Source organism: Moschus berezovskii, chromosome 21, assembly GCF_049115385.1.
Source record: "Moschus berezovskii isolate FMDL1 chromosome 21, NW_MosBer_1.0, whole genome shotgun sequence".
Taxonomy (NCBI): Eukaryota; Metazoa; Chordata; class Mammalia; order Artiodactyla; family Moschidae; genus Moschus; species Moschus berezovskii.
In genome coordinates this window covers 63,497,684-63,522,948 of record NC_142480.1, presented here as the reverse complement: position 1 = coordinate 63,522,948, position 25,265 = coordinate 63,497,684, and the positions used below count along the sequence as shown (strand labels likewise).

Sequence of the window (25,265 nt, the reverse complement as noted above, 5' to 3'; positions counted from 1 at the left end):
AGGGACATATGAACCTACTATTTTTTCAACTTTTCTATAAGTTAAAAATTAGTTCAAAACTAAAGTTTAAGAAGAAAGGTAGGAGAGGATAATATGGTGAAACCAGTTAGTATAACTGACTTTTTTCTTTCCCCAGCTACCTTCGGACACTTTGGCATTCACAGAGCGGCCTGCCTGTGTATAAGACAGTGCCTGGGTTTAGGGCACGTTCTCGAACCTGGGTCCTCTGGAAGCAGACAATGAAGTGGAGGTGGGAATTCACCCTGGTGATGTGCAGTCCTGGGCTGGGGCCCAGCTCTCACACTGTCTGGGGGCACATGTTCACTCAGCCCCTGCCAGCCCCTCCCTGGAGTGCTTCAGGTGCCCGTTTGGAACCTCCCAACCCTTATGTCAGCTGGAAAGAATACAGCTGTCTCTTCAGTTCTACAACCAAGTGGTACTTTGACTCCTTGTGAGAGACTGGACAGGCAGATGGGAGATGGCAGGAGCCATCCTGCTGGCAGAAGACCATCACTGAAAAACCATTTTCTTGGCTGGTACCAATCAGACACAGAATCAGCTTAAAAACAAGACAGAACCTAGAGGAAGGCAGGATGCATGAGAGCTAACTAGGAAGTCGCAGTGAATTGATTTCAAGTAGCTGCAGCTGTGATTATTTTTAGCCACAGGCTTCAACCAGCTTTCAAAACCGGCTAATCAGAGTTTCACAGTAGCTAGCAAGTAAAGCCAGCACAAAATCTTAGCTTTTAATTTAACTGACAGCAAGAATCTGCTTAGCTGGGAGATGGCTCAGAAGGCAAATCAGAGAAAAAAAAACTTTTCACTGCAAGTTTAAGATAATTTTTCACATCTGTCACTTCTGAAAATAAAAATTTATTTAGTAAATCTGTTTCTGCCACCCCAGCTCAGTATTATGTATGCATTTTGGGTAAAACAAATCATTTCACCACCTAAACTTGAAAGAAAAATAAACTGATGACAGTTAAGTTCTAACAAATGCCCCACACCCATCCCACACTCGAGCAGCATATCCTGCAGGAAGCTGTTATCAGAGCCTGAATGGGTTTAGTGCATCCACACCAACAGGCACAGAACAGCCAGGCAGGCCGATGCTGGGACCAGATCGCTGGCTGCTTCCTGGAGGGTCCAGGGCCGCCCAGGAGGAGAGGCCTCAGGAGCCAAAACAGGCGGTTGGGTGGGGCGCTGTAACAATTTCCTTGACCACATCTCAAAGGAAGTAAAAGGGACCTGAAGGCGGAAGAGGTTTGGGAAAGGGAAGGGAAGGGAAAAGAGGGCGACTGGTGGCAAACATGACAGAGTCTGGAGTACACAGGAAAAGCCAGTCCGTCTTTACTGTAGTGAGTGCAGGATACAAATAGTTTACAACAACCTCTAACAGTTTCTTAACCATTTGATAAAAAGTTCACTATAATATTTATTGTATAATGAAGGAAAAAAACAACACATTCAGGGAAAAATTGAGATTAACTTATTTTTTCTTAAAAGGTTCATCTCAAGGATGGCAACAAAGTCCAGCTTGTGCCGCCAAACGGTTTTACATGTTCAAACCGTGTACAGCTTCTTGTGTGAACTGTTGACTACAAACATTTACCAAATACATAAATCTCTTTTAAAAAAGCCATTTTAAATATAGCAAAGCAGTGTCTTCTTGCACAGCAAAGTGAAGAAAGTTTCTACAGAGAAATAAAAGTTTTACATTGGTAAAATCTTTTTCACATTCTAATCATCTAGCTTCTTATGATCCGATGCCAGGAGTTTTCTGGTTCCTTATTTACTATGTATTTCTTGTGCGCATGATGGTTAATACAGAAAATATGTTAATGTTTTATTAGCTGTCCTTACAGGAAAATGAAATGGTAAAACATACATTGTTCTTTTAGAACAAACCCCTGATTTAGTCTTTTAACACAATGGACATAGTTAGGGCTCAAAAGATGGAGTTTTGATTGGGACCATCTGTAGACATACAATGGTGACTCTCCCTTTCAATGCAGTACCAGGTAGGCTGCTGAAGGAAGTACAGCTGCTGGAAACCGTACTTGAACCAGTGCAATTTCATTTATTCTAGCTTTTTTTGGTTTTGTCTTTTAGTAATAAAATACTTCATCTGCAGGGATAAAATTTCTTGCGATGGTGTCATACAAAACACAGGAGTCCAAAAAGGGTAAGAAAAGTAGGTTCTAAAGTAACATGGATAGTGTCTTCCCCACTCTGAGCTGGTTTCCACCAGGAGATGAGTGCGTGTAATATGTTCGTACATGGGGTCTGGGCGAGGGTACCTCTGTCAAGTCCATATGCTCTAAGTCACATTGGGTATATGAGAAAAGGGTTAACAGTCAAATACTCAGTTCCTGAAAATGGAATACATTGTTACTTGGTCAGTGTAATTGAAATACAAACTCCGAGCCTTGGTAATATTTTAGAAAACAGTAGTTGTACTGATTATAAACCTGCATAGAAAGAAAGACTATTGAGATACAGTCAGAAAAGCCATCTCGTAAGGCACACAAGAAAATAGACAGTAAATGTGAATGTGTTAACTCCTATCCCATGTACAGCAGAAGTTCATGAACATGCATAAATAACAACCAAAGAAGCACTGAACACTTTCAAAGCTATAAATGGTTTACAAAGTGGTAAGGATTATCTTGGAAATTCAGTGTTGGGAAACTGTGTTGTTTCAATTAGGTGTGACCTCATGAAGAAATGTGCCTGTAAGTTGTTCAGTAAGATAAGTATATTTAAAACAAAACAAAACAAATCCATTCTGAATAAAAGCCAAATGTCTAAACCGACGAGAGGAGAGAGTGTACCACCCTCCCTTTTATGGCCTCTATCAAAATTTACTACCCAAAATGTCATTAAAAACAGAATTCCACTTTGCAGCTGTGAATGCCACAAGTTTATCCTGTACCTAACTACCTATGTGTCAGCCAGGAAATCTGGCTGATGATTTGTCACAAACAGCATATGAGGAAAATGTCACAAGTAACGCAATTTAGGGGGAAAAAGCAAAAACATTAAGTAAAAATTGTAGGTAGCTGCTTAATATTAAGTTTAAAATATAAAATAGCAGTAATTTTAAACCCTTGAGTTTCTCAAGAAAATGAGTATTTAAAAATTGATGATGAAAGATATACAGGACTTTGAATTTTGTCATGGCACAAGCCCAGGGAACTGTCGAACTTGCTGTCACCACTTAGCTGTCTTCCTGAGAGAGTAAGGCCTTGGTCAGCATCTCAGTTGAGGGCATCAGGATGGCAAGAGTCATGCCAAGGATCTGCACCATGAGAGGACTTCTCTCCACACTGAAGTGTCATTCAATGCACAGAGTGTCCAGAATGATAGTTATCTTGTAACCAGCTGCATCAATCTATTTTAGAGGGTCAAGAAACAAAGATCCCTTCCCCCGCAAATATTCTTCCCTAATCATTTACCACTTATAAAACCTTTGTGCTCATCTACTATTTTGCCATTTTCTCTAATATTAATTAAATTAGGTCAGCTTTTCTACTATATTTCTTTGCTCACAAAAGGCAAGTTTTAAATAATGCCTTATAAAATCTGTTACAACACATTTTACATTTATGCAGGATGAACTTAACATCAATTTTTTTTGCCACTTTGCTATTTATATACACATATAAAATATATAATAATGCTCAACCCATACAGCACAAAGATTACAATGTAACAACACACATTCACCACCAGTGAGGGGAGAAACCCCTTTTTACAATCCTCTGAAAAGACTGGGCCAATAATTAAAATCCAAAGTACAGTATATTTAACAAAATAGTAAATATTAAACAGTGAATACTCTACTTAATAAGGATCTCGCCTTTTCCCCCTAAATTGGCGGCAATCCACAAAAATATACTTTTTAATCTGGTGACCATACAATACATAGGTACTTACATCAAAGGTGATAATATATTTAAGATGCTATATACACAAAGAGTTTGGCTCAACTTTTAATTTACATATAGAATAATAAGTGTTCATGGCTTTTTTTTTCCAAGGTTCTGCTTGCAAGATATTTTTGTTTGTTTTTTCCCCCTCTCAAAATAAAACTAAAAAGTTAAAACAAGATAAAGCTATTCTCTAAAAAAAAAAAAGTTACAACATACAGCTTTGGCTTATATAAATAATTCATAGCAGAATGTGTTCAAAAGTAGTGAATATAATTTTATATATAGTCATCAATTTATAAGGGTGTTTTCTTTTATATAAAATATACATGAGCTAAAATCAGTTTCTTTAATTTTTATGATATGAATGTAAAAAGAAACTTCTGACATATTCCAATTATAACTTAATATATTAATTTACTGTTAATGCTCTATATCTCTAGGCTAATATTTTCTGAATATCTCATGCGTGTTTTCTATTCTCTCTCTTTTTTATTAGCTAAAGATCACTTCTTTGACCCAATACATTTTTGCACGTGCAAAACAGTTATGTGTGGGGCTTTTTTGTTATGTTTTTTAATATCAACAGCCCTTTCCCATGCACCTCTTTGCAACAGAGACCCATGCCAGGTTGGGTAATTAATATAAATGACATTTTATGTACAGTATTGCTTTCTTGGTTCCTGCTTTTCTACTGCTCTGTTCTACAAAGCATTTTTCTTAAGTAACTACAGTCACTGCACAGTTAAATAAAACAAGTAGGGGCCCTCTAGGTTTCTGCAAGCTAGTGTGGGAGAATTATATATAGGGTACATGTTTCTCTGCAAAAACTGGTTATCTTAGGAAACAAGTAGTCCAAGGAAGTGCCAGACTAGACTCTGCCTACAGGGTGCTCTGTTTGCCGTGGTATGCACACCTGCAAATCTACAAGAGTTAGCAGGTAAGTGCCTGATTCTGTGTATGCAACACACACCCACACATACATACACTCACACCCACATACATATATATGTAAAGGGATATATATGTATGTATGTACATATAAATATATTTAACTCATGTCCTTATTTACCAGTTAAGATATGTAGAGCAGTTCACTGCAGTAACACAAAGCATAGACCTGGCCTGGAAGCCTTAGGTCACCCACGCATCCATCCGCATCCGCTTTACGGAAGGGCTTTCTCTGTCCTCAGAGTTTGGGGGCCGGCCGAGCACTATGGGAGAGTGGAAGTCGCCCCGCGGATCCTCCCGGTCACTGCCGTCATAGGAGCTGCTGGAGCTGCTCAGACTGTCCACAGGGGAGCGGCCCACTTCCTGCCGGGGCTGCGGCTGTGGGGCCTGCGGTGGCGGTGGCGGTGGCTGCTGCTGCTGGAAGCCTGATGGGGTCATTCGATCCCGGGGAGGTGAAATTGGTTCTGACTTAATGTTGATGTTTTGGTTGGTATTAATGGATAAATTTGAACCCTGAGATAACTGCCCTCCAGCACTGAAGGAAAAAAACAAAGATCTGTTAGACAGCTGGTCTGTGAGTACGTCTGCATGAATCGGATACTACAGATACCACCTGACTGACAAAGAGCCCAGGGTCTCAAACACTGCCAAAACTCCCCAAAACCAGTTTTGGTGTCTCCTGCAGGGCTTCACACAGTAAAAATAACATATCCCTGGTAAAAACAGAAATGAGTACAGTCAAGATTTCTAGTGGCTGGTTCTGTTATCCAAATCTTGGTACTTCTGTGGCTGAAGTTTCCAAAACAGTGTCAGTGACTGATGCGCAGGGACCGAAGCTGCAGGGGGACAGTGGCGCCCTGACCCTGCTCCCTTCTCCTCTCTGCTCTGCCTCTGTGATGGCACCCACCACCTATGCTCACAGCAGATCTCAGAAGGCAGCCATGTCACCCCATTCTCCAGATGAGTCTCAGAAAGGTTAAGTGAGCGGCTCAGAGGACACAGTAAAGTGTGCACATGCCTCTTCCTCAGTCCGAGCACCAAGCCTTTTCTGCCTGCTTTTGCACAGCTATTTTTAGTGTGCTCATTTAGGATGCTCTGCAGACGCCCGAGGGCGAAACACCTGTGTAAGCGAAGAGATTTCCCTCAGATACCCCGGCCATGACATGGTTCCCAAGTTGACCAATGACAGTGTGTACTGTGGAGCTACCAGGATGCAGGGAGCCTCTCTGCGGACTTCTAGGCCAAGAGGCTAGGAGGCCAAGTGTCCCACGTGTCCTGAGCAGGAGTGACACAACTAACCTGTTATGCTGTCCCCTCTTCTGGACTGTTTTCCTTCAGCTTCTCCTTGGCTGACTATTTTAGTTTTACCAAAACACCATTCCTTCTCCTCCTGCTAGTGATGCCTGTCTACCTGAGCACCACTGTAATCCCTTTTCACGCTATCTGTAGGGAACATTCTCTTTTGCAAACCCTTCCTGGAGAGGTACAATGTGTGCAGTGGACTGGGGTCAACCACATGAATCCCACGTAGCCTGACCCATACATAAGAAACCCAGCCCCTACCACCCTTCCCTATGATCCAGGGATAAAGCAAAGGGCACAGCTCATTTTCTTATTCTGTCTGTTGATGTTAACCAAAGCAAGGAAAGAGAAGGGTGGCAGGTAGGCCTGAATACCTTCAGGTTGCCTTTCTTCTACCAGTGGAATGAGACACAAGTTGGGAAGCGTAGGTAGTGGTTTGGGGAAAACATCTAGTCAGTTACTCACACGAGAGAGTTGAGGGCTGCTTGTCCTAAATGGTGCTGCTGCCAGGCGGACACCTGTCCCAGAGACAGCATTCCTGGCGAGTTGAAGCCCTGCAGGGCTGACAGGTCTGCACTAGTCAGCGAGTAGTCTAAAAAAGAAGGAAATGTTGCTTGGTGTATGTAATAAAAGGACCATACAACACCTGCTTTTCAAATAGTTGTGCTGAAAGTTTTCTTAGTCTGAAAGAAGCCAGGTACTTCATAACGTCAAAAGACTCCCTTTGTGCTTAGCTGCTCAGTCGTGTCCAATGAGCCCACCAGGCTCCTCTGTCCATTGGGATTCTGCAGCAAGAATACTGGAGTGGGCTGCAATGCCCTTTCCTCCAGGGGATCTTCCCAACCCAGGGATAGAACTTGGGTCTCCTGCATTGCAGGCAGATTCTTTACTGACTGAGCCACTAGGGAAGCCAAAAACACGCTTATGGTCTACAAGTGACAAAAAATTTTCTTTTGGGAGGTTTCTAGGACATAGCTGTATTCAGTTGTCTGGGATTATTTCAGTAAAAGAGGTTTCAATTTTGTACTAAATATTTATAGATTATTTCACAAAAAGTTGAGATACTTATTCCAGGATTGTAAATAGAAAATAGACAGTATATTCATTATCATACAATTAACTAAGTGCATTTGTTCGAAGTACAGGAACTGTCAAAGATCCCTGATTGCATGCAAAGTCAAAGTTCATGAAAAAACTGTGTTACAAGACATAAATGCTTCAGTCATAATCATTTTAGCCAAGACATAGCATGTTAGTTATCATTCACATGTAGAGTTATTTCAGTTCAACATTAACATTTGTTTTTTTCCATTTAGTTCTAAAGAGAGGTGACAAAAGCTCTTCTACTTTTAACTTCTTTTTCATGTCTTGAGAGAAGTATTTAAAGAAATTAGTCTCCCTAGTGAATTAGCATTTTAAAAAAGAAACAGTTTAAACAGCATAGCTGTGCTTTGGATCTTTTCTCAGTCACTGCTCTCTAACATTGCCTTGCTCCTCCCTACAGAAGCTGGGTCAGGGGGTCCATCACACTGTGCCTTCTGCAGTGCCTCCAAGTCCTTCCAACTACCCACTTGACATGTCTACTTGTCATGTCTCTCCAGACACATCAATCTGACATGAACCCATTGGACTCATCATTTCCTCCAAACCTGCCTCTCTCTAGTAAATGGCACCAACTCTCCTGTAACTGTTCATGCCAGAAATCTGTGGGTATTACTCTTGATACTTACTTCCAAGTCTCGTCAATTCTAGCTACTGTCTCTCAAGCCTGCCTACGTCTCACCGTCTCTACTGCCACCAGTCTAGTTCACACCATTAGCATTCATCAGTTGGACTATCATAGTAGCCTCTTGTGTGGTGGCCCCATGCGTGCTCTAGTTAAGTGATCAAACAAAACAAATACAGTCATGATACAGATCTGCTTAAAACCTTTTTATGGCTTCCCAGTGCAAGATCATGTCCAAAAGTCCTCAGCAAGGCGTATGCATCCAAACCTCCCTCTGTGGTTTCAACGTCTACAGCCATCCTGCCCCGTCAGCCATGCTCGCGCTGCCTCTGTACACAGCGCTCCCCCTTCCTGGAGCAGTCTCCCCACTCTGCCTGGCTGAGGCAGGCTGAAGCCTCTTCAGGTCAAAGCCTCGGTATGGCCCTTAACACGGTGGTGATAAATTATTCCTAGAGCTCTTTGTCTTGTGTCTTTCTCCTCTGATAGACCTTATGGTCCATTGTTAACTGTGAGCTCCTGGATATTTCCAGCACCTGGCACAGTGCTTGCCACACAGAACACACTCAATCAATATGTGCTGAATGGATCCATGAGTAAGTTGAGAAGCTGGGAGTGATCTTATAGATGGGCATGAGGAACTGTCTATAAGATTCCTCCACATAGAACTTCTGTACTTTTTGAAATGTGGCTGACTTATTCATCCCTGTACTGACTGACTGGCATGTGTTTGACTCTTAACTCTCTACAGAAAGGTAGTTGATATACTAATGAAAGACAAAATATAGATGCATGTTTTAAAAAGATAAATACATTAAAGATAATGTGGTAACATTAAACAGAATAGGTGCTCTGAGAGAGAAGTAAGTAGTTACAGGAATGAGACTGATAAGGGATGTTTTCAAGAGAATGTGACTCCATTTTTGTGTTTTGGTAATTCCTTCTGGACTTTAGAAAAAATATTCTTTAAAGCCAATTCAATGCAATCCCTACCAAGCTACCAATGGTATTTTTCACAGAGCTAGAACAAATAATTTCACAATTTGTATGGAAATACAAAAATCCTCAACTAGCCAAAGCAATCTTGAGAAAGAAGAATGGAACTGGAGGAATCAACCTGCCTGACTTCAGGCTCTACTACAAAGCTACAATCATCAAGACAGTATGGTACTGGCATAAAGACAGAAATATAGATCAATGGAACAAAATAGAAAGCCCAGAGATAAATCCACGCACTTATGGACACCTTATTTTGACAAAGGAGGCAAGAATATACAATGGATAAAAGACAATCTTTTAAAAAAGTGGTGCTGGGAAAACTGGTCAACCACTTGGAAAAGAATGAAACTAGAACACTTTCTAACACTATACACAAAAATAAACTCAAAATGGATTAAAGACCTAAACAAAAGACCAGAAACTATAAAACTCCTAGAGGAAAACAGGCAAAACACTCTCTGACACAAATCACAGCAGGATCCTCCATGACCAACCTCCCAGAATATTGGAAATAAAAGCAAAAATAAACAAATGGGACCTAATTAAAATTTAAAGCTTCTGCACACAAAGGAAACTATAAGCAAGGTGAAAAGACAGCCTTCAGAATGGGAGAAAATAACAGCAAATGAAGCAACTGACAAAGAATTAATCTCAAAAATATACAAGCAACTCCTGCAGCTCAATTCCAGAAAAATAAATGACCCAATCAAAAAATGGGCCAAAGAACTAAACAGACATTTCTCCGAAGAAGACATACAGATGGCTAACAAACACATGAAAAGATGCTCAACATCACTCATTATCAGAGAAATGCACATCAAAACCACAATGAGGTACCATTTCACGTGAGTCAGAATGGCTGCCATCCAAAAGTCTATGAACAATAAATGCTGGAGAGGATGCGGAGAAAAGGGAACTCTCTTACACTGTTGGTGGGAATGCAAACTAGTACAGCCACTATGGAGAACAGTGTGGAGATTCCTTAAGAAATTGGAAACAGAACTGTCATATGACCCAGCAATCCCACTGCTGGGCATACACACCAAGGAAACCAGAAATGAAAGGGACACATGTACCCCAATGTTCATTGCAGTACTGTTTATAATAGTCAGGACATGGAAGCAACCTAGATGTCCATCTGCAGATGAATGGATAAGAAAGCTGTGGTACATTTACACAATGGAGTATTACTCAGCAATTAAAAAGAATACATTTGAATCAGTTCTAATGAGGTGGATGAAACTGGAGCCTATTATACAGAGTGAAGTAAGCCAGAAAGAAAAACACCAATACAGTATACTAACGCATACATATGGAATTTAGAAAGATGGAAATGATAACCCTGTATGTGAGGCAGCAAAAGAGACACAGGTGTATAAAACAGTCTTCTGGACTCTGTGGGAGAGGGCGAGGGTGGGATGATTTGGGAGAATGGCATTGAAACATGTATATTATCATATGTGAAACGAATCGCCAGTCCAGGTTCGATGCATGAGACAGGGTGCTAGGGGCTGGTGCACTGGGACGACCCAGAGGGATGATATGGGGAGGGAGGTGGGAAGGGGGTTCAGGATAGGGAACACGTATATGCTGTGGCAGATTCATGTCAATGTACAGAAAAACCACTATAATATTGTAATTAGCCTTCAATTAAAACAAATAAATTTATATTAAAATTTAAAAAAGTAAAAAAAAATAATAAAGCCAATGGCATTTCTAAAAACAAATATAGTGGGGTATCTAAGTTTTCTACTGGAAAAACCTGTCATGAAATGCTCAGTAAATTGTAATGTAATGGTGACACCCAGCTCAAGAACCATCTCCTTGGCCAACACTCCTCTGAACATTCTAGCTCACAAATTTTCTACTTCCCTCACCTTCTCAAGATCAGAGTATAAACTGATAACCTCAACAACTCAGGACTTCCCCTCCATAGGTTACCAACTTGGGTATGTCTCCTTTTCCAGAATAAACCTGGGAGAAAATGTATGTCCCTAGACTAGTGTTGCTCATATAGCTGGTGACCAGGACAATGAAACAGAATTTCTATGAATGTATAATTCCTGGCTTTACTCTAGATTTAGTTGATGGATTTGGACTTTTTTTTTATATTGACTGTTGGAAAAGGTAGTAGACATTTCCTAAGAAGTTTTCTTTTCAACAAAACCATTTAAAGTTGTTCCTGTTTTAAAAGAACTACTTGGAATTAAAGCAGCAATCAAATGTATTAATGGCTCTGCACCCCTCAGGGAGCTCCATAGAGCAGGGTGAAAGACTGTGCTACAGCATTTACCCCGAAGTCTGAAATTAGATGATCTTTATTAATCTATTTATCAGAATCACAAAAGAATAAATGCGCTGCCCTGTGGTCTCTGAAAAACTGGCCAGGTATTTTTAACTCTTCCCTTTGCCCCTCCTCCTTTTGAAGCATCAGGTGTTTGGCTCAGTGGGTGAGAGAGGGAAGTTCCCCCATTGTGTCCTCTGCCAACCCCTAAATGGCACATCTAGGGAAACCTTCATACATCAGACTCCACACAGTGAAAGTGCCCCTCCAATCACGGCAGTGCTTTTAAACTTACCAGTCGCAAAGAGTCGGACACGACTGAGCGACTGAACTGAACTGAACTGAACTGAATATACTCTCAGTTCAGTTCAGTCGCTCAGTCGTGTCCGACTCTCCGCGACCCCATGAATCACAGTACGCCAGGCCTCCCTGTCCATCACCAACTCCCGGAGTTCACTCAAACTCAGGTCCACACAGTCGGTGATGCCATCCAGCCATCTCATTCTCCGTCGTCCCCTTCTCCTCCCGCCCCCAACCTTTCCTAGCATCAGAGTCTTTTCCAGTGAGTCAACTCGTCACATGAGGTGGCCAAAGTATTGCAGTTTCAGCTTTAGCATCAGTCCTTCCAATGAACACCCAGGATTGAGCTCCTTTAGAATGGACTGGTTGGATCTCCTTGCAGTCCAAGGGACTCTCAAGAGTCTTCTCCAACACCACAGTTCAAAAGCATCAATTCTTCAGCGATCAGCTTTCTTCACAGTCCAAGTCTCACATCCATACATGACCACGGGAAAAACCATAGCCTTGACTAGACGGACCTTGGTTGGCAAAGTAATGTCTCTGCTTTTTAATATACTATCAAGGTTGGTCATAACTTTCCTTCCAAGGAGTAAGCGTCTTTTAATTTCATGGCTGCAATCTAAACAGTGTATTTGCAGATGAAAAGTCTAAATAACATGAATGAGTGAAAAGCTCACCTCAGAGGTGAGGAGTGAGTGGCTGTGAAGAGAAATAAGAAAGCTCCTGGTCTTGCCCCAAGGCACAAACAGTAGAAACCAAATGGGCTTCACATGGAGGAAAACATGACCTGCTGACACAGCCACCTAGATCCACCTCCCTGAGTCCTGAGGTCCCAAGGGATGCAGTCTTTCCCAAGGTAGGTTGACACAGCATACAGAAAAACACCTTATTTCAAAGCTTGGAAGAGTGAGATGCTATGTAACAAGAACTACGCAGAAAACACCAAGTGTTTTGCTCTGTTTGCTGTGCGTCATAATTTGATAACAGCTAGTTGTTTCTCAAGGGTAAGCAGAAGTTTACGCTGGGGAATCTTTCTGTAATCAATGTGTATTGTGTAAGTTTTTCAAGACTAGCATGTGTTTCATTAACATATCTAACTGCGAATCTAAGAAACTTGAAATAATTTATTTCAATAAATATATTTTTAAAATGAATCACAAAAGCACACACTGAAACAAAACAAAGGAAAAAACCCCACAAAAGGCAGCAGGGCAGGCTCACCTGTGTTGTAGGCAGTCGGCACCGCTGAGTACACCAGGCCCTGCGGAGGCAGGCTTGGAGTTGTCACAGACACCACTGGGGTGGCTAGGGGCTGAGTGGCTTGAGAACTGCTTATCCTTTGGGTATTCTGTGAGAGAGTAGAAAAAAGTGTTATTCTATGAGTATTTATATTTAAGCTTAATATTTAAAATAGAACATTCAATTTAAAAGTGACATTTTTCACAGTTTTATGATGTGAACATCATTATTCCCTGAAGCAAGTGATCATGTGAAAACTTTAAAAATACTAATGAGAAAAACTAAATATTTAATTTTAAGGGATGTGTTTTACATTAATCATTCATTTTCCCCTAGTGCCTTTTTCAGAGAGTTTACTGATGTCAGAGATACATCCTTAAAATAGAAACTTGCATTAGGGCTGATAACAATTATACGTTAACATAAATGAGGACTTGATGCCTCTTATAAAGACTGCCAGGCTACCCTACCTAAGATATGTGTAGATTTTAAATACCTGAGGATAGCAAGGTTATCAGTGTATGTATAGATTATAAGTCCATGAGAGTCCAAGAGAGTTCAAAACTACTTCTATTTGCTGGATTTACAAATTAACAGCGTTTTAAGTCACAGCTTACTAAACTGCAGCTTGTATTCATATTTCCTTCCCTGAGATCCTGCAGTTAACACACACACAAATATGTATATATCTATGTATTTAGATATAAATTTTTATTAAGATGTTTTTAAAGAGCAGTTTTAGGTTCACAGAAAAATTAATGAAAAGGTACAGAGATTTACCATATACTCCCTGACCCTATACATGCAGAGCTTCTTGCATTATCCACCATTGACCTGTTTTTTAATGGCAGACTCAGCCATGTATCCCTTCTCTGGATGCCTATGAATGGAGAAGCTTTGAGTAGAGAGCTTTTAAATAAAATGTAATACTTCTGATAGGGCTGCGGATGGCCAATGGTAAATGCTTGAGGATCAATAGCATCTACATAGCATCCTATCTACTGTGGGAGTGAAACAAAACAAACTGCAGACTAATCAAGTCAGTTTACGACAGTCACCATTCTGTAAGGGTATGGGTATGAAAGAGCAGCTTCTCACAATGCTGCCTCAAGCAAACGTTCTAAAACTGAGAATCAGTGGAAGAGAGACTCCAAGTTCCATGTGGTTAGAGCACAAGAAGGTTAAAGCATAACTCCAGGGTTATTTTTTTTTTTCTAAATGAAGAAATTACAGCCTGGTAACTGAGATTTGGGGCCTAAGCTATATCAAAGTATAGCTCAGTGCCCTTGAGATTACAGAAAGTCAGGATGTCATTCAGTTTTCTCTATCACTATTTCAAATGGTAATAAGATTGAAGACCTTTGGTTAGATCTAAATATTTCATATCTCATTTCATTTCTTTTTATTGTATTTTCTATCCAATCTTAAGTTAGAGGATGTTAGAAAGACTACTCAGGCTATACTGGCCTGATTCTTGTCCCAGATTCACTAATTCCTGAGCACTGGAAAAATCCTTTACCCTCTCCAAATCTCTTCGGTTGTAAAGCAGAGAAGATGGGGACTGCTGCACTGCTGCTTTGTAGTACTACTGTGAGAATCTAGTAAGGCAACAGTTAGAAGTGCTTTGATAAATTAAGTACTTCAGAAATGTAAGATATATCCTTATTGTTCTAAGATACTCTCTGGCCCAAGATTTCTACATAACTGGGTTTTTGTTTTTTTTTAAGGTAAATATAGTTATTCCTTCTGATCCATTGCTATTCCCTTGGAGCTGTCAGAAAGGAGAGTTGTTCTAGAATTGCAAGACTTCTAAAGGCATCTCTATACCCTGGCTCTAAACGGGCCTTTAGTGTAGGTTCCAGGGCACTCACTTTGGGTCAGAGACACTCATGAATCTATTCTAGAGCTCAAGCCAATCTGAACAACTTTCTAGATTCTAACAGATTGGGTCTCTGATTGTGATTTGGTTCTGACACACAGAGCTCTGCATTTTAATTAAGTTTTAGAATTTGAATTAGCTTAAGTTTTAGAGAATATCAATGATTATTTACAGTTTTTGGTTAAATATTTTGTTTCTTAAAAGTATTTTTATGTGCTAGATTTTACAGTCTTCAAATACTTAGAAATTTAGCTTTGAGATTTTGTAATTGAGGGTATATTTTAAGGAATGTAAAAGTCAACATATAACAACTAGGTATACATTTTTGTCTCAGCATCAAGTTAAAAATTTTAGTGAATTTTTGAGACAGAGATCTACTTTGAGAGAACAGACATCTGTTCTCAAAAATTTTGTCACTGAAACTTCAAGAGTCAAATACTAGGTGAAAAACACTGTATGACATGGTCTAGCCTGGCTCTATCCATGCCCTACCTTCACCTCCATGCAAGTCTCCTGATGTGACCTCAACACGGGTGGGGTGGCGGTGGTGTGTGTGTCTGTAAAACGGTGACACTCCAATATATTGGTTCTGCCCATCAAGTCTCATAATCTCAATGGCATTGATTTCCACAGTCACTAGAGGGCAACATACTGCTAGATAATTCATAAATTCACAAGGAAGCATTCAAGATTAACTTCTTACAGGTATAATGAGGTCTAATCTAACTAAGACAAATTATTTAATCTTAAACTATCATTTGCTAATCATTATTGTATCAGTAAGTAAAGTATTTCCCCAAAAGATACTTAAAATCTGCACATGATATAATCCAACACCACAAGAATTCCATGGCCCAGAGATTTCCATGGACTGTATAGTCCTTGGGGTCGCAAAGAGTCGAACACGACTGAGCGACTTTCACTTTCATCACTTTCAGTGTATTTTAGTTACCCAATGTGAAACCACATCCAAAACTGTGAGAGTGATCACAAAGTTAAAGAAGAATCTCTAATTTTAAGGACAGAGCACAGACAACCTTATTTGGAAAGAAATAAATTGTGCAAAACACACCAGCATGCATATATATGTAATAATAAAATGTAAAACGAACAGATGTCTTTCCCCCATGCTCTCATGCAATCTAAACCCCTGTCCATGCTAAAAACTAAACATTTTCAAGTCTTTAGTTCCCTTAAAGTCACCTAATTAGCAGCTGACTTCAAAATCAGAAGATCAGTTCTGTAAGGTTTGAGTTTTAGTTCCCAAAGAAATAGAGCAACTGAGTTATTTTTAGTCAAATTTATTTTCCAGAAGAAAAGCCAATAGAAATCATTTGTTTTTGAAAAAAAGTAACAGCTACTATTAAGGACAGAATATCTTCTGATAGAAAAAAAGGAAGTTTGTGTATGTTCAATTAAAGACATTCGTTTTGATAAACAGGGAACCCCCTTGTGGTTCAGATTGTCTCATGCAGGATGAAATAATTCTAACTCTGTGAAAAAGGTGACCTCACCAAAAATGATGTAATCTTTTTGAAAGAAAGAGAAACAACACAAGACAGTGTGTTACAATCTGAGGAACTGTGAGGGTGAAGTCATTTTCTAAAAATATGTTAATAATTTGGGGGAACTATATAAAGTATTTTATATCTTTCCTTAAAAAATTCTTTAACATGTCTTGTGATCATGGACAGCTATTGTTTATAAAGGCTCTATTCCAAAGTTTCCAGAACAAATAAAACAGGTCAAGATATATAATTATGAGTAGAAAAACCACATTCTGCAGTACCAGTGCTTGGTTCAGTTATTCAAACTGTTCGGACAGTATTTAACATCAAGAAAAAAAAAACTGTGTAACAAAGGGAACATTACTCAGATAAAAACACTGAAAAGAATTAGTACTTTCCATATCTTTTTCAATTCCATTCAAGTAGAAACCCGCACTCACCAACTCCAATTCCTCTTCCTCCGACTGCACTCAGCACATAAGAGGAATAAGAGAGTTACTAAGACTGTTAGTACTTGAATATAAAATACTTCTTTAGAAAAACATGTTATCTGAACACTACGAGTTGTTTGGAAATCTAAAGAGATGATTATATAGGCAGTGAGTACAAATATACATTATTTATTGTCTCTGTACCTGTAGCTGACTTCAAAAGACAGGAAAGATTCTTTTAAATTCTCTAGGACTAGGATTTAAAGATCCTTCTACCCCAGTTTGTTCTGCTCTTATGCCATGCTGTGATAGCATATAAAAGGATTTCCTAATCATGAAACTAGTTTCTGTTTGGAATCTGGAGAACGCTAACACTATTTTTTTGTTTTTGTTTGTTCAGACGCTAAGTTGTGTCCAAGTCTTTGTGACCCCATGAACTGCAGCACACCAGGCTTCCCTGTCCTTCACCATCTCCTGGAATTTGATCAATACTTACATCTAAATCCTTCCATCCCTACCCTACCTGGTTACACATGTACATTTATCTTAATTAAATTCTGTGGTGGGCAGAAATTATTTTGTTTTCTTTTATCCCACAGTAACTAACACAGTATTATGAAACAATAAGAACTCAAATATTTGTTAGTAAGTATAACAGTTTTACAAATTTATATATTTATCATTTGCAAATACAATTTTCAAATGAGTATAATAATTTCAATGGAGAAAAGCCACATAAAGAAAATGAGAGGAGAAATGAATGATAAATCACCTAAATAAAGAAAATGAGAGGAGAAATGAACCGATAAATCATACAGAAAAGAGATGAATGAAACATATTGCTCCTTTTCTTTCTACACATCTAAAAATATTAATAAGCTAGAATAATCCAACTAGTTTTTAAAAATTATTTTACTTGAGTAAGTCAAACTTCTCTGTCAATCTGCGAAAGGTATCTTTATAAGCATCAGTGATAACATGAAGTCCCAATCTGAAAGCAGGTTTATCTGCAGACAACAGTGTGAAACAGGAGTGAGGCTCATTACTGACTCTGAAAAATAACTACCTGGACTATAAACTGCTGTTTCAAACGTGGCAAAATCCTCTTCAACTGTTTTGTTATAGGTATCTTCACCCATCTCCTACTGTTAAGACACAACAAAATACTGAGGGTGTGTGTGTATTGTTTTCACTTTAACTTACAGGGATAACAGTGTGAACACTAATAGTTTCTGGGGCAGATTTTAAAATTGCCCAAAGATGCTTCATGAACTCTTAAAAAAGACCAAGGTAACTGACAAGTTGCTAAATGTCAAACTTGTAGTTTGTCCATCAATTGTGTAGTTTATTACAATTCTTATAAACATATTTTTATGCCTTAAAAGAAACTTCTTATAGTTTTTATTTCTGAAGGATAATGGCAGTATTCCACATTCAGTTCCTGAAAGATGAACCAAATGACTAGGATTCTCCACTATAAAAAAATCACTATTTTTCTTTTCAATGGTTTTTCCCGTGGTCATGTATGGATGTGAGAGTTGGACTGTGAAGAAAGCTGATCGCCGAAGAATCGATGCTTTTGAACTGTGGTGTTGGAGAAGACTCTTGAGAGTCCCTTATACTGCAAGGAGATCCAACCAGTCCATTCTAAAGGAGATCAATCCTGGATGTTCATTGGAGGGACTGATGCTAAAGCTGAAACTCCAATACTTTGGCCACCTCATGAGACGAGTTGACTCACTGGAAAAGACTCTGATGCTGGGAAAGGTTGGGGGCGGGAGGAGAAGGGGACGACGGAGAATGAGATGGCTGGATGGCATCACCGACTCTGTGGACATGAGTTTGAGTGTACTCCGGGAGTTGGTGATGGACAGGGAGGCCTGGCGTGCTGTGATTCATGGGGTCGCGGAGAGTCGGACACGACTGAGCGACTGAACTGAACTGAACTGAACTGAATCAATGATTATTTGCACAGTAACATTCTGAGATTTATTAAACATCCTGTTTCTCCTTAAATTTTTGCTAACTTTAGCACTCATCCATTGACCTTGCCTTCAAGGTCTGGCACTGTCGCACTGTCGTATTATAGTGGTGATTTGCCATTTCTCTCATTCTTTCTACATGCATTGATTAGAATTCTTCTCTAACGAAGAGCTGTCCCTTCTACATTTATTTATTCAATCACTAAGTAAGTCTATTTTTTAATTGTGTTATAATCCAATAATATTATTATTTATTTTGTTATTTTTTTCTTTAAACCTTTATTTTTTGAGCAGTTTAGGCTGACAGCAAAACTGAGGGGCATACACAGAGATTTTCCATAAACTCCCTGCTCTCACATACACATAGCTTTCCCAGTTACCAAAGTGGTACATTTGTTACCATTATCACCCTACATCCCTAGTTTACATCAGGGTTCATTCCTGGTGTTGCATATTCTATGGGTTTGTTCAAATGTATCCACCATTATAATATCAGAGTGTTTCACTGCACTAAAATGCTCCATGCTTTGCCTATTTATCCCTCCCTTCCTCCAACCCCTGATCTTTTTACTAAAAAAAAAAGTTTTGCCTTTTCCAGAATGTCATATATAGTTGGAATCATGCAGCATGTAGCCTTTTCAGATTGGCTTCTTTCACTTAGTAACATGTATTTAATTTTCCTCCATTTCTTTTTATGGCTCAATCACTTATTTCTTTTAGCACTGAAAAGTACTCCGTTGTCTGGATGTACCACAGTTTATCCAGTTACCCATTGAAGAACATCTTGGTTGCTTCCAAGTTTTGACAATTATGAATAAAGCTGCTATAACATCCATGTGCAGGTTTTTATGCAGGTAAATACCAATGAGTGTGATTGCTGGATCATATGGTAAAAGTATGCTTAGTTTTGTAAGTGGAGAAGGAAATGGCAACCCACTCCAATATTCTTGCCTAAGGAATCCTGTGGACAGAGGAGCCTGGTGGGCTGCGGCAGAGTTGGTCATGACTGAAGCGACTTAGCATGCATGCATGCATTGGAAAAGGAAATGGCAACCCACTTCAGTATTCTTGCCTGGAGAATCCCAGGTACAGAGGAGCCTGGTGGGCTGCCGTCTGTGGGGTCGCACAGAGTTGGACACGACTGAAGCGACTTAGCAGCAGCAGTTTTGTAAGATGTCACCTGTCTTCCAAAGTGGCTTACCATTTGGCATTCCCACCAGCAATTTGTGACAGTCCTATTGTTCTACAAACTCACCAGCATTAGTGTTCTCAGTGTTCCAGATTTTGGCCATTCTAACATGCATGTAGTAGTATATCATTGTTGTTTACTTTGCATTGCCCTAATATATGATGTGGAATGTCTTTTCATACGTTTATTTTTCATCTGTTCATCTTCTTTGGTGAGATGTCTGTTAAGGTCTTTGGCCCATTTTATAACTGAGTTATTTTCTTATTGTTGAGTCTTAAAGAGTTCTTTGTATATTTTGGGTTCAGTTCAGTTCAGTTCAGTTCAGTCGCTCAGTCGTGTCCGACTCTCCCCGACCCCATGAATCACAGCACGCCAGGCCTCCCTGTCCATCACCAACTCCCGGAGTACACTCAAACTCATGTCCACAGAGTTGGTGATGCCATCCAGCCATCTCATTCTCCGTCGTCCCCTTCTCCTCCCGCCCCCAACCTTTCCCAGCATCAGAGTCTTTTCCAGTGAGTCAACTCGTCGCATGAGGTGGCCAAAGTATTGCAGTTTCAGCTTTAGCATCAGTCCCTCCAATGAACACCCATTATTGGAAGTGTCGTTTTTAAGTATTTTCTCCCAGTCTTTGGCTGGTCTTCTCATTCTCTTGACATCTTTTGCAATTATTTCTTGTGTGGATCATGCCTATAGTGTTATATCCAAAAATGCATCACCATACCCAAGGTCATTTAGGTTTTCTCATTTATTATTGTCTAAGAATATTAGAGTTTTGCATTTAAAAAATTTGGTCTGGATCCATTTTGAGTTAATTTTTGTGAGGAGACTGAAACCAAGTAGGGCCCTGTGGGGCTCCCAGGCACAGAGGCCTTTCTGTCCCCCATTTCTTGTAAGCAAAACTTTCTACGTGCATTGATTAAAATTCCTAAGGAAGAGCTGTCCCTCCTCCATTTATTTATTCAGTCACTAAGTAACAGTCTCACTATTTTTTATTCTTTGTGTTATAATCTAATAATATTATTATTTATTTTGTTGTTTAAATTATTCTACATCTGGCCATTGGGAGCTCCTCTGAAAGGTTGGTTCCTGTGACTCGACATATATTTCCTTATCTGCTGGCACCTCTGGATCACTGTATATTTTCCTGGCCCTAGTTCTACAATCAATCACTTCTCCAAGGAGGCTTGATTCCTTTCATTGGAGAATGGTGTTTAGAAACTTGGACCTTGAGAGCTAGGTGTGCTCAGTTCCTGGGTATCATTGATTTAAGACTCAGAAGGCAATGGCAAGCCACTCCAGTACTCTTGCCTAGAAAATCCCACGGATGGAGGAGCCTGGTAGGCTGCAGTCCGTGGGGTCGCTATGGGTCGGACACGACTGAGCAACTTCACTTTCACTTTTCACCTTCACACATTGGAGAAGGAAATGGCAGCCCGCTCCGGTGTTCTTGCCTGGAGAATCCCAGGGATGGGGGAGCCTGGTGGGCTTCCATCTATGGGGTCACACAGAGTCGGACACGACTGAAGTGACTTAGCAGCAGCAGCAGTCAGAGCTAGGAAATATCAGATGTATTCGAATTCATGTGTACACACATCTATACTTTTGTATCTATCTGTACATATGTTAAAAAATACATTTATACTGAAGCCTCCAATTACAATCCAGAAAAATAGGGTTCATTATAACCTTCTCATTCACCTTGCTTAACTGAAACTTTATTTCTCAAAAAACCTGGCTTTATCTACAATGTATAGTATTCACTTATTTAAGGGTGTGTGTGTGTAACAAATTTACCATCTTGAGCAATAGTTTCCAAAGTTATTTAGACCAGTTCATCCCCTTCCATATCACTCATTTTTAATAATTATTCATGTATTTCATCTTGGGTTCCCCTGGAATCCTGGTTGATTTAACTGCATATAGTTTAAAAAAATCACTCTGTATTGTGTAGTTCTGTAGGTTTTATCAAAAGTATAGATTCATGTATCCAACAATACAGTATCACATCCCCTCAAACATTCCCTATACTACTCCTTTTATAATCAACTTCTCTCCCTACCCCTGGCAACTACTTATCTATTCTGCATTATCTAGAATGAAATATAAATGTAATCATATCTTTTGGATCTGGCTTCTTTCAATTAGCAAAATTCATTTCAGTTCAGTTCAGTCACTCAGTCGTGTCCGACTTTGCGACCCCATGAATCACAGCACGCCAGGCGTCCCTGTCCATCACCAACTCCCGGAGTTCATTCAAACTCACGTCCATCGAGTCGGTGATGCCATCCAGCCATCTCATTCTCTGTCATCCCCTTCTCCTCCCTCCCCCAATCCTTCCCAGCATCAGAGTCTTTTCCAGTGAGTCAACTGGTCGCATGAGATGGCCAAAGTATTTATATTGTTGTGAATTAAATTCATCCTTTTTTTTTTTTTATTGCTGAGCAATATTCCTTTCTGCAGATGTACCATAGTATGTATATGCATTCAGCTGCTGGAAGGTTATTTCTGTTGTTTTCTTTGGGGGAAATTAGTGAAAAATACAGTTTCTGTGTAAGCATGGTTTTCAATTCACTTGAGTAAATTCTCTAGAAGCAAGACTGTTGGGTTGTATGACAAATACATATTTAACGTTATAAGAAGTTGCCAAACTGCTTTCTGAAGTGGGCCTACTATTTTGCATTCTAAGTAGGAATACATGAGAATTCTTGTTGCTCTGCATCCTTGCCAGAACTTGGCACTTATAGTTTTTCTGGTTTTGTTTTTGTAATTTTAGCCACTCTAACAGGTACGTAGTTGTATCATTCTGGATACAAGTCTTCTACTAGATCGGTGATTTTTTAAATATTCTCTCCTAATCTGTAGACTGGTTTTTTATTCTCTGAACAGGGCCTTTTGATGGAGTGAATCTTAAACTTTGATAAATAGCAATATATCCATTTTTTTATGGATTATGCTTTTGGTGTAATTCTCTAATGTTTTCTTCTAAGTGTCACAGTTTTGTGTTTTACATTTGGATCTATAATACATTTTGAGTTAACTTTTGTATAAGGTATGAATCAGACTTTGAGATTCTGTTTTTGCATACTGACGCTAAATTGCTACAGCACCATTAGTTGTACTGACTATCCTTACTCCACTGAATTGCCTTATGACCTTTGTAAAAAACCAATTGAATATATTTTCTGGGCTCTCTTTGACCTATGGTGCTTATCTTTTTGCCAGTACCACACATAGAAAATTTTTTTTTTAATTTATTGGGCTATGCCAGGTCTTCGTTGCAGCACATGGGATCTAGTTCCCTGACCAGGGATTGAACCCAGGCCCCCTGCATTGGAAGCATAGAGTCTCAGCCATCGGACCACCAGAGAAGCCCCCCACACGTTCGTTACTGTAGCTTTACACAAGGCCTTGAAACCAGGAAGTGTTAGTCTATTTTGTTCTCTTTCAAAACTGTACTGGCTACTGTAGTTCCTTTGCCTTTCCATACATATTTTAGAACTGGTTTGCTGATACCTACAAAAATCTGTGCTGTGATATAAACCATGGTTGTGTTTAATCTTCCAACAAATTTAGGAAGGAATAACATCTTGACATAGGTTTCCCTGGTGGCTCAGTGGTAAAGAATCTGCCTTCAATGCAGAAGATGTGGGTTTGATCCTTAGGTTGGGAAGATCCCATGGAGAAGGAAATGGCAACCAACCTCAGTATTCTTGCCTAGAAAATCACATGGACAGAGGAGCCTGGTTGGCTATAGTCCATGGGGTCATAAAAGAGTTGGAGACAACTTAGCAACTGAAAACAATGTATTTGGCTCTTGATTTCTTTCAACAGTCTTGCATAGTTTTAGCATGAAAATCATATGGTTAGATTTGTAGGTATTTTTTGAGTAATGTTTAAATGATATTTTAAAATTTCATATTCCAATATGAAACTTCCACTGAAAGATTTTTTGGTAGGTTCTTTATGCTTTTCTACATATTATATCTTTTATGAATAATGTTTAATTTCTTCCTTCCCAGTATGTATGCATTTAATTTTTTTGCCTTACTGCCTCATCCAGGACTTCCAGTATAATTTTGAATATGACTGATGAGAATAAAACATCACTGTCTAGTTTCTAATATTATTTTACTAAAAGACTGAAGTTTCCCCTTATTAAATATATTAGTTGTAGGATTTCTGAAAACAGTCTTCATTAGGTTAAAAAAAAATTCCTTTCTTCTTCTAGTTTGGTGAAAGTTATTTTTATTATGAATAAAAGTTGAATTCTTTTAACATGGTAAATTATAGTGATAAACTTAGAATCAGTCTTTGGTCTCACTCCTTTTCTCTACTGTTTTAAGTTTCATTAATTTCTGCTCATTTTTTTCTTTTCTTCTGGTTCCTTTTGGTTAAGTTTGCTCTTTTTTTCTCTCTAAAGTAAAAGCTTACTGATTTGGGACCTTCCTCTTTTCTAATATAAATGCTTTGAATTTCCCCTCTCAACACTCCTCCTCGTTGGTCTCCAAAATTCTGATATGCTATAGATTTCAAAATTTCTCTTGATATTTCTCTTTGACCCATGAGATTTTAAAAACATGTTCTTTAATTTCTATATGTGGAGGTTTTCCTGTTGTCTTTCTGTTATTGATTTTCTTATGGTTAGAGACTGTAAGCCATATGATTTCAATTCTTTGAAATTTGCTGAGGTTTGTTTCATGTAACAGGATACCCTGCTGCATGTTGCAAGTACCCTAAAGAAGAAATGTATGTTCTGCTATGCAAAGTGAAGGGTTCTATAAATGTCTCTTACATCAGGCTGGTTGAATATTTCTCAGTCACGCAGATCCTTAACTGAATTTGCTGCCCACTTGTTCTATCAACTACTGAGAGAAGAATGTTGAATGTTCCAACTATAATATGGATTTTTCTCTTTCACTTTTTAGTTGTATCATCTTTGCTTTCTGTATTTTGAATGTTTACTGTTAGATGCATACACATTAAAGATATTTCTTGGAATATGTAATATTCTTCTTTCAGTTCAGTTCAGTCGTTCAGGCACGTCCAACTCTTTGTGACCCCATGAACTGCAGCACGCCAGGCTTCCCTGTCCATCACCAACTCCTGGAGCTTGCTCAAACTCATGTCCATCAAGTTGGTGATGCCATCCAACCACCTCAACCTCTGTCATCTCCTTCTCCTCCTGCCTTCAGTCTTTCCCAGCATCAGGGCCTTTTCCAATGAGTCAGTTCTTCACATCAGGTGGCCAAAGTACTGAAGTTTCAGCATCAGTCCTTCCAATATTCAGGACTGATTTGCTTTAGGATTGACTGGTTTGATCTCTTTGCAGTCCAATATGAGTCCAAGGGACTCTCAAGAGTCTTCCCCAACACCACAGTTCAAAAGCATCAACTCTTCGGTACTCAGCTTTATGGCCCAACTTGCACATCGATACGTGACTACTGGAAAAACCATAGCTTTGGCTAGACAGACCTTTGTTGGCAAATATTTGTCAGCAAATATTCTTCTTTATCCTTGATAATATTTCTTATTGTGAAGTCTTC

General features: G+C 39.3%; 1 protein-coding gene across 9 annotated transcripts in view; it reads right to left on the bottom strand.

The window, feature by feature from the left end:
• Positions 1-1,326: 1,326 nt before the first annotated feature.
• MEF2A (myocyte enhancer factor 2A) overlaps positions 1,327-25,265 on the bottom strand; it is a 201,386-nt gene continuing 177,447 nt past the window's right edge. For 6 of the 9 annotated variants that reach the window (XM_088829695.1, XM_055417703.2, XM_055417699.2 and 3 more), the window contains 4 exons: positions 16,558-16,581; positions 12,713-12,839; positions 6,651-6,777; positions 1,327-5,418 (listed from right to left, as the gene is read on the bottom strand). In XM_088829695.1, the coding sequence (XP_088685821.1) occupies positions 5,067-5,418; positions 6,651-6,777; positions 12,713-12,839; positions 16,558-16,581 (630 nt within the window). In that variant the 3' untranslated portion in view covers positions 1,327-5,066. The remainder of the gene's footprint in view (positions 5,419-6,650; positions 6,778-12,712; positions 12,840-16,557; positions 16,582-25,265) is intronic. The other 3 variants (XM_055417704.2, XM_055417701.2, XM_055417702.2) reach the window with 1 other exon arrangement.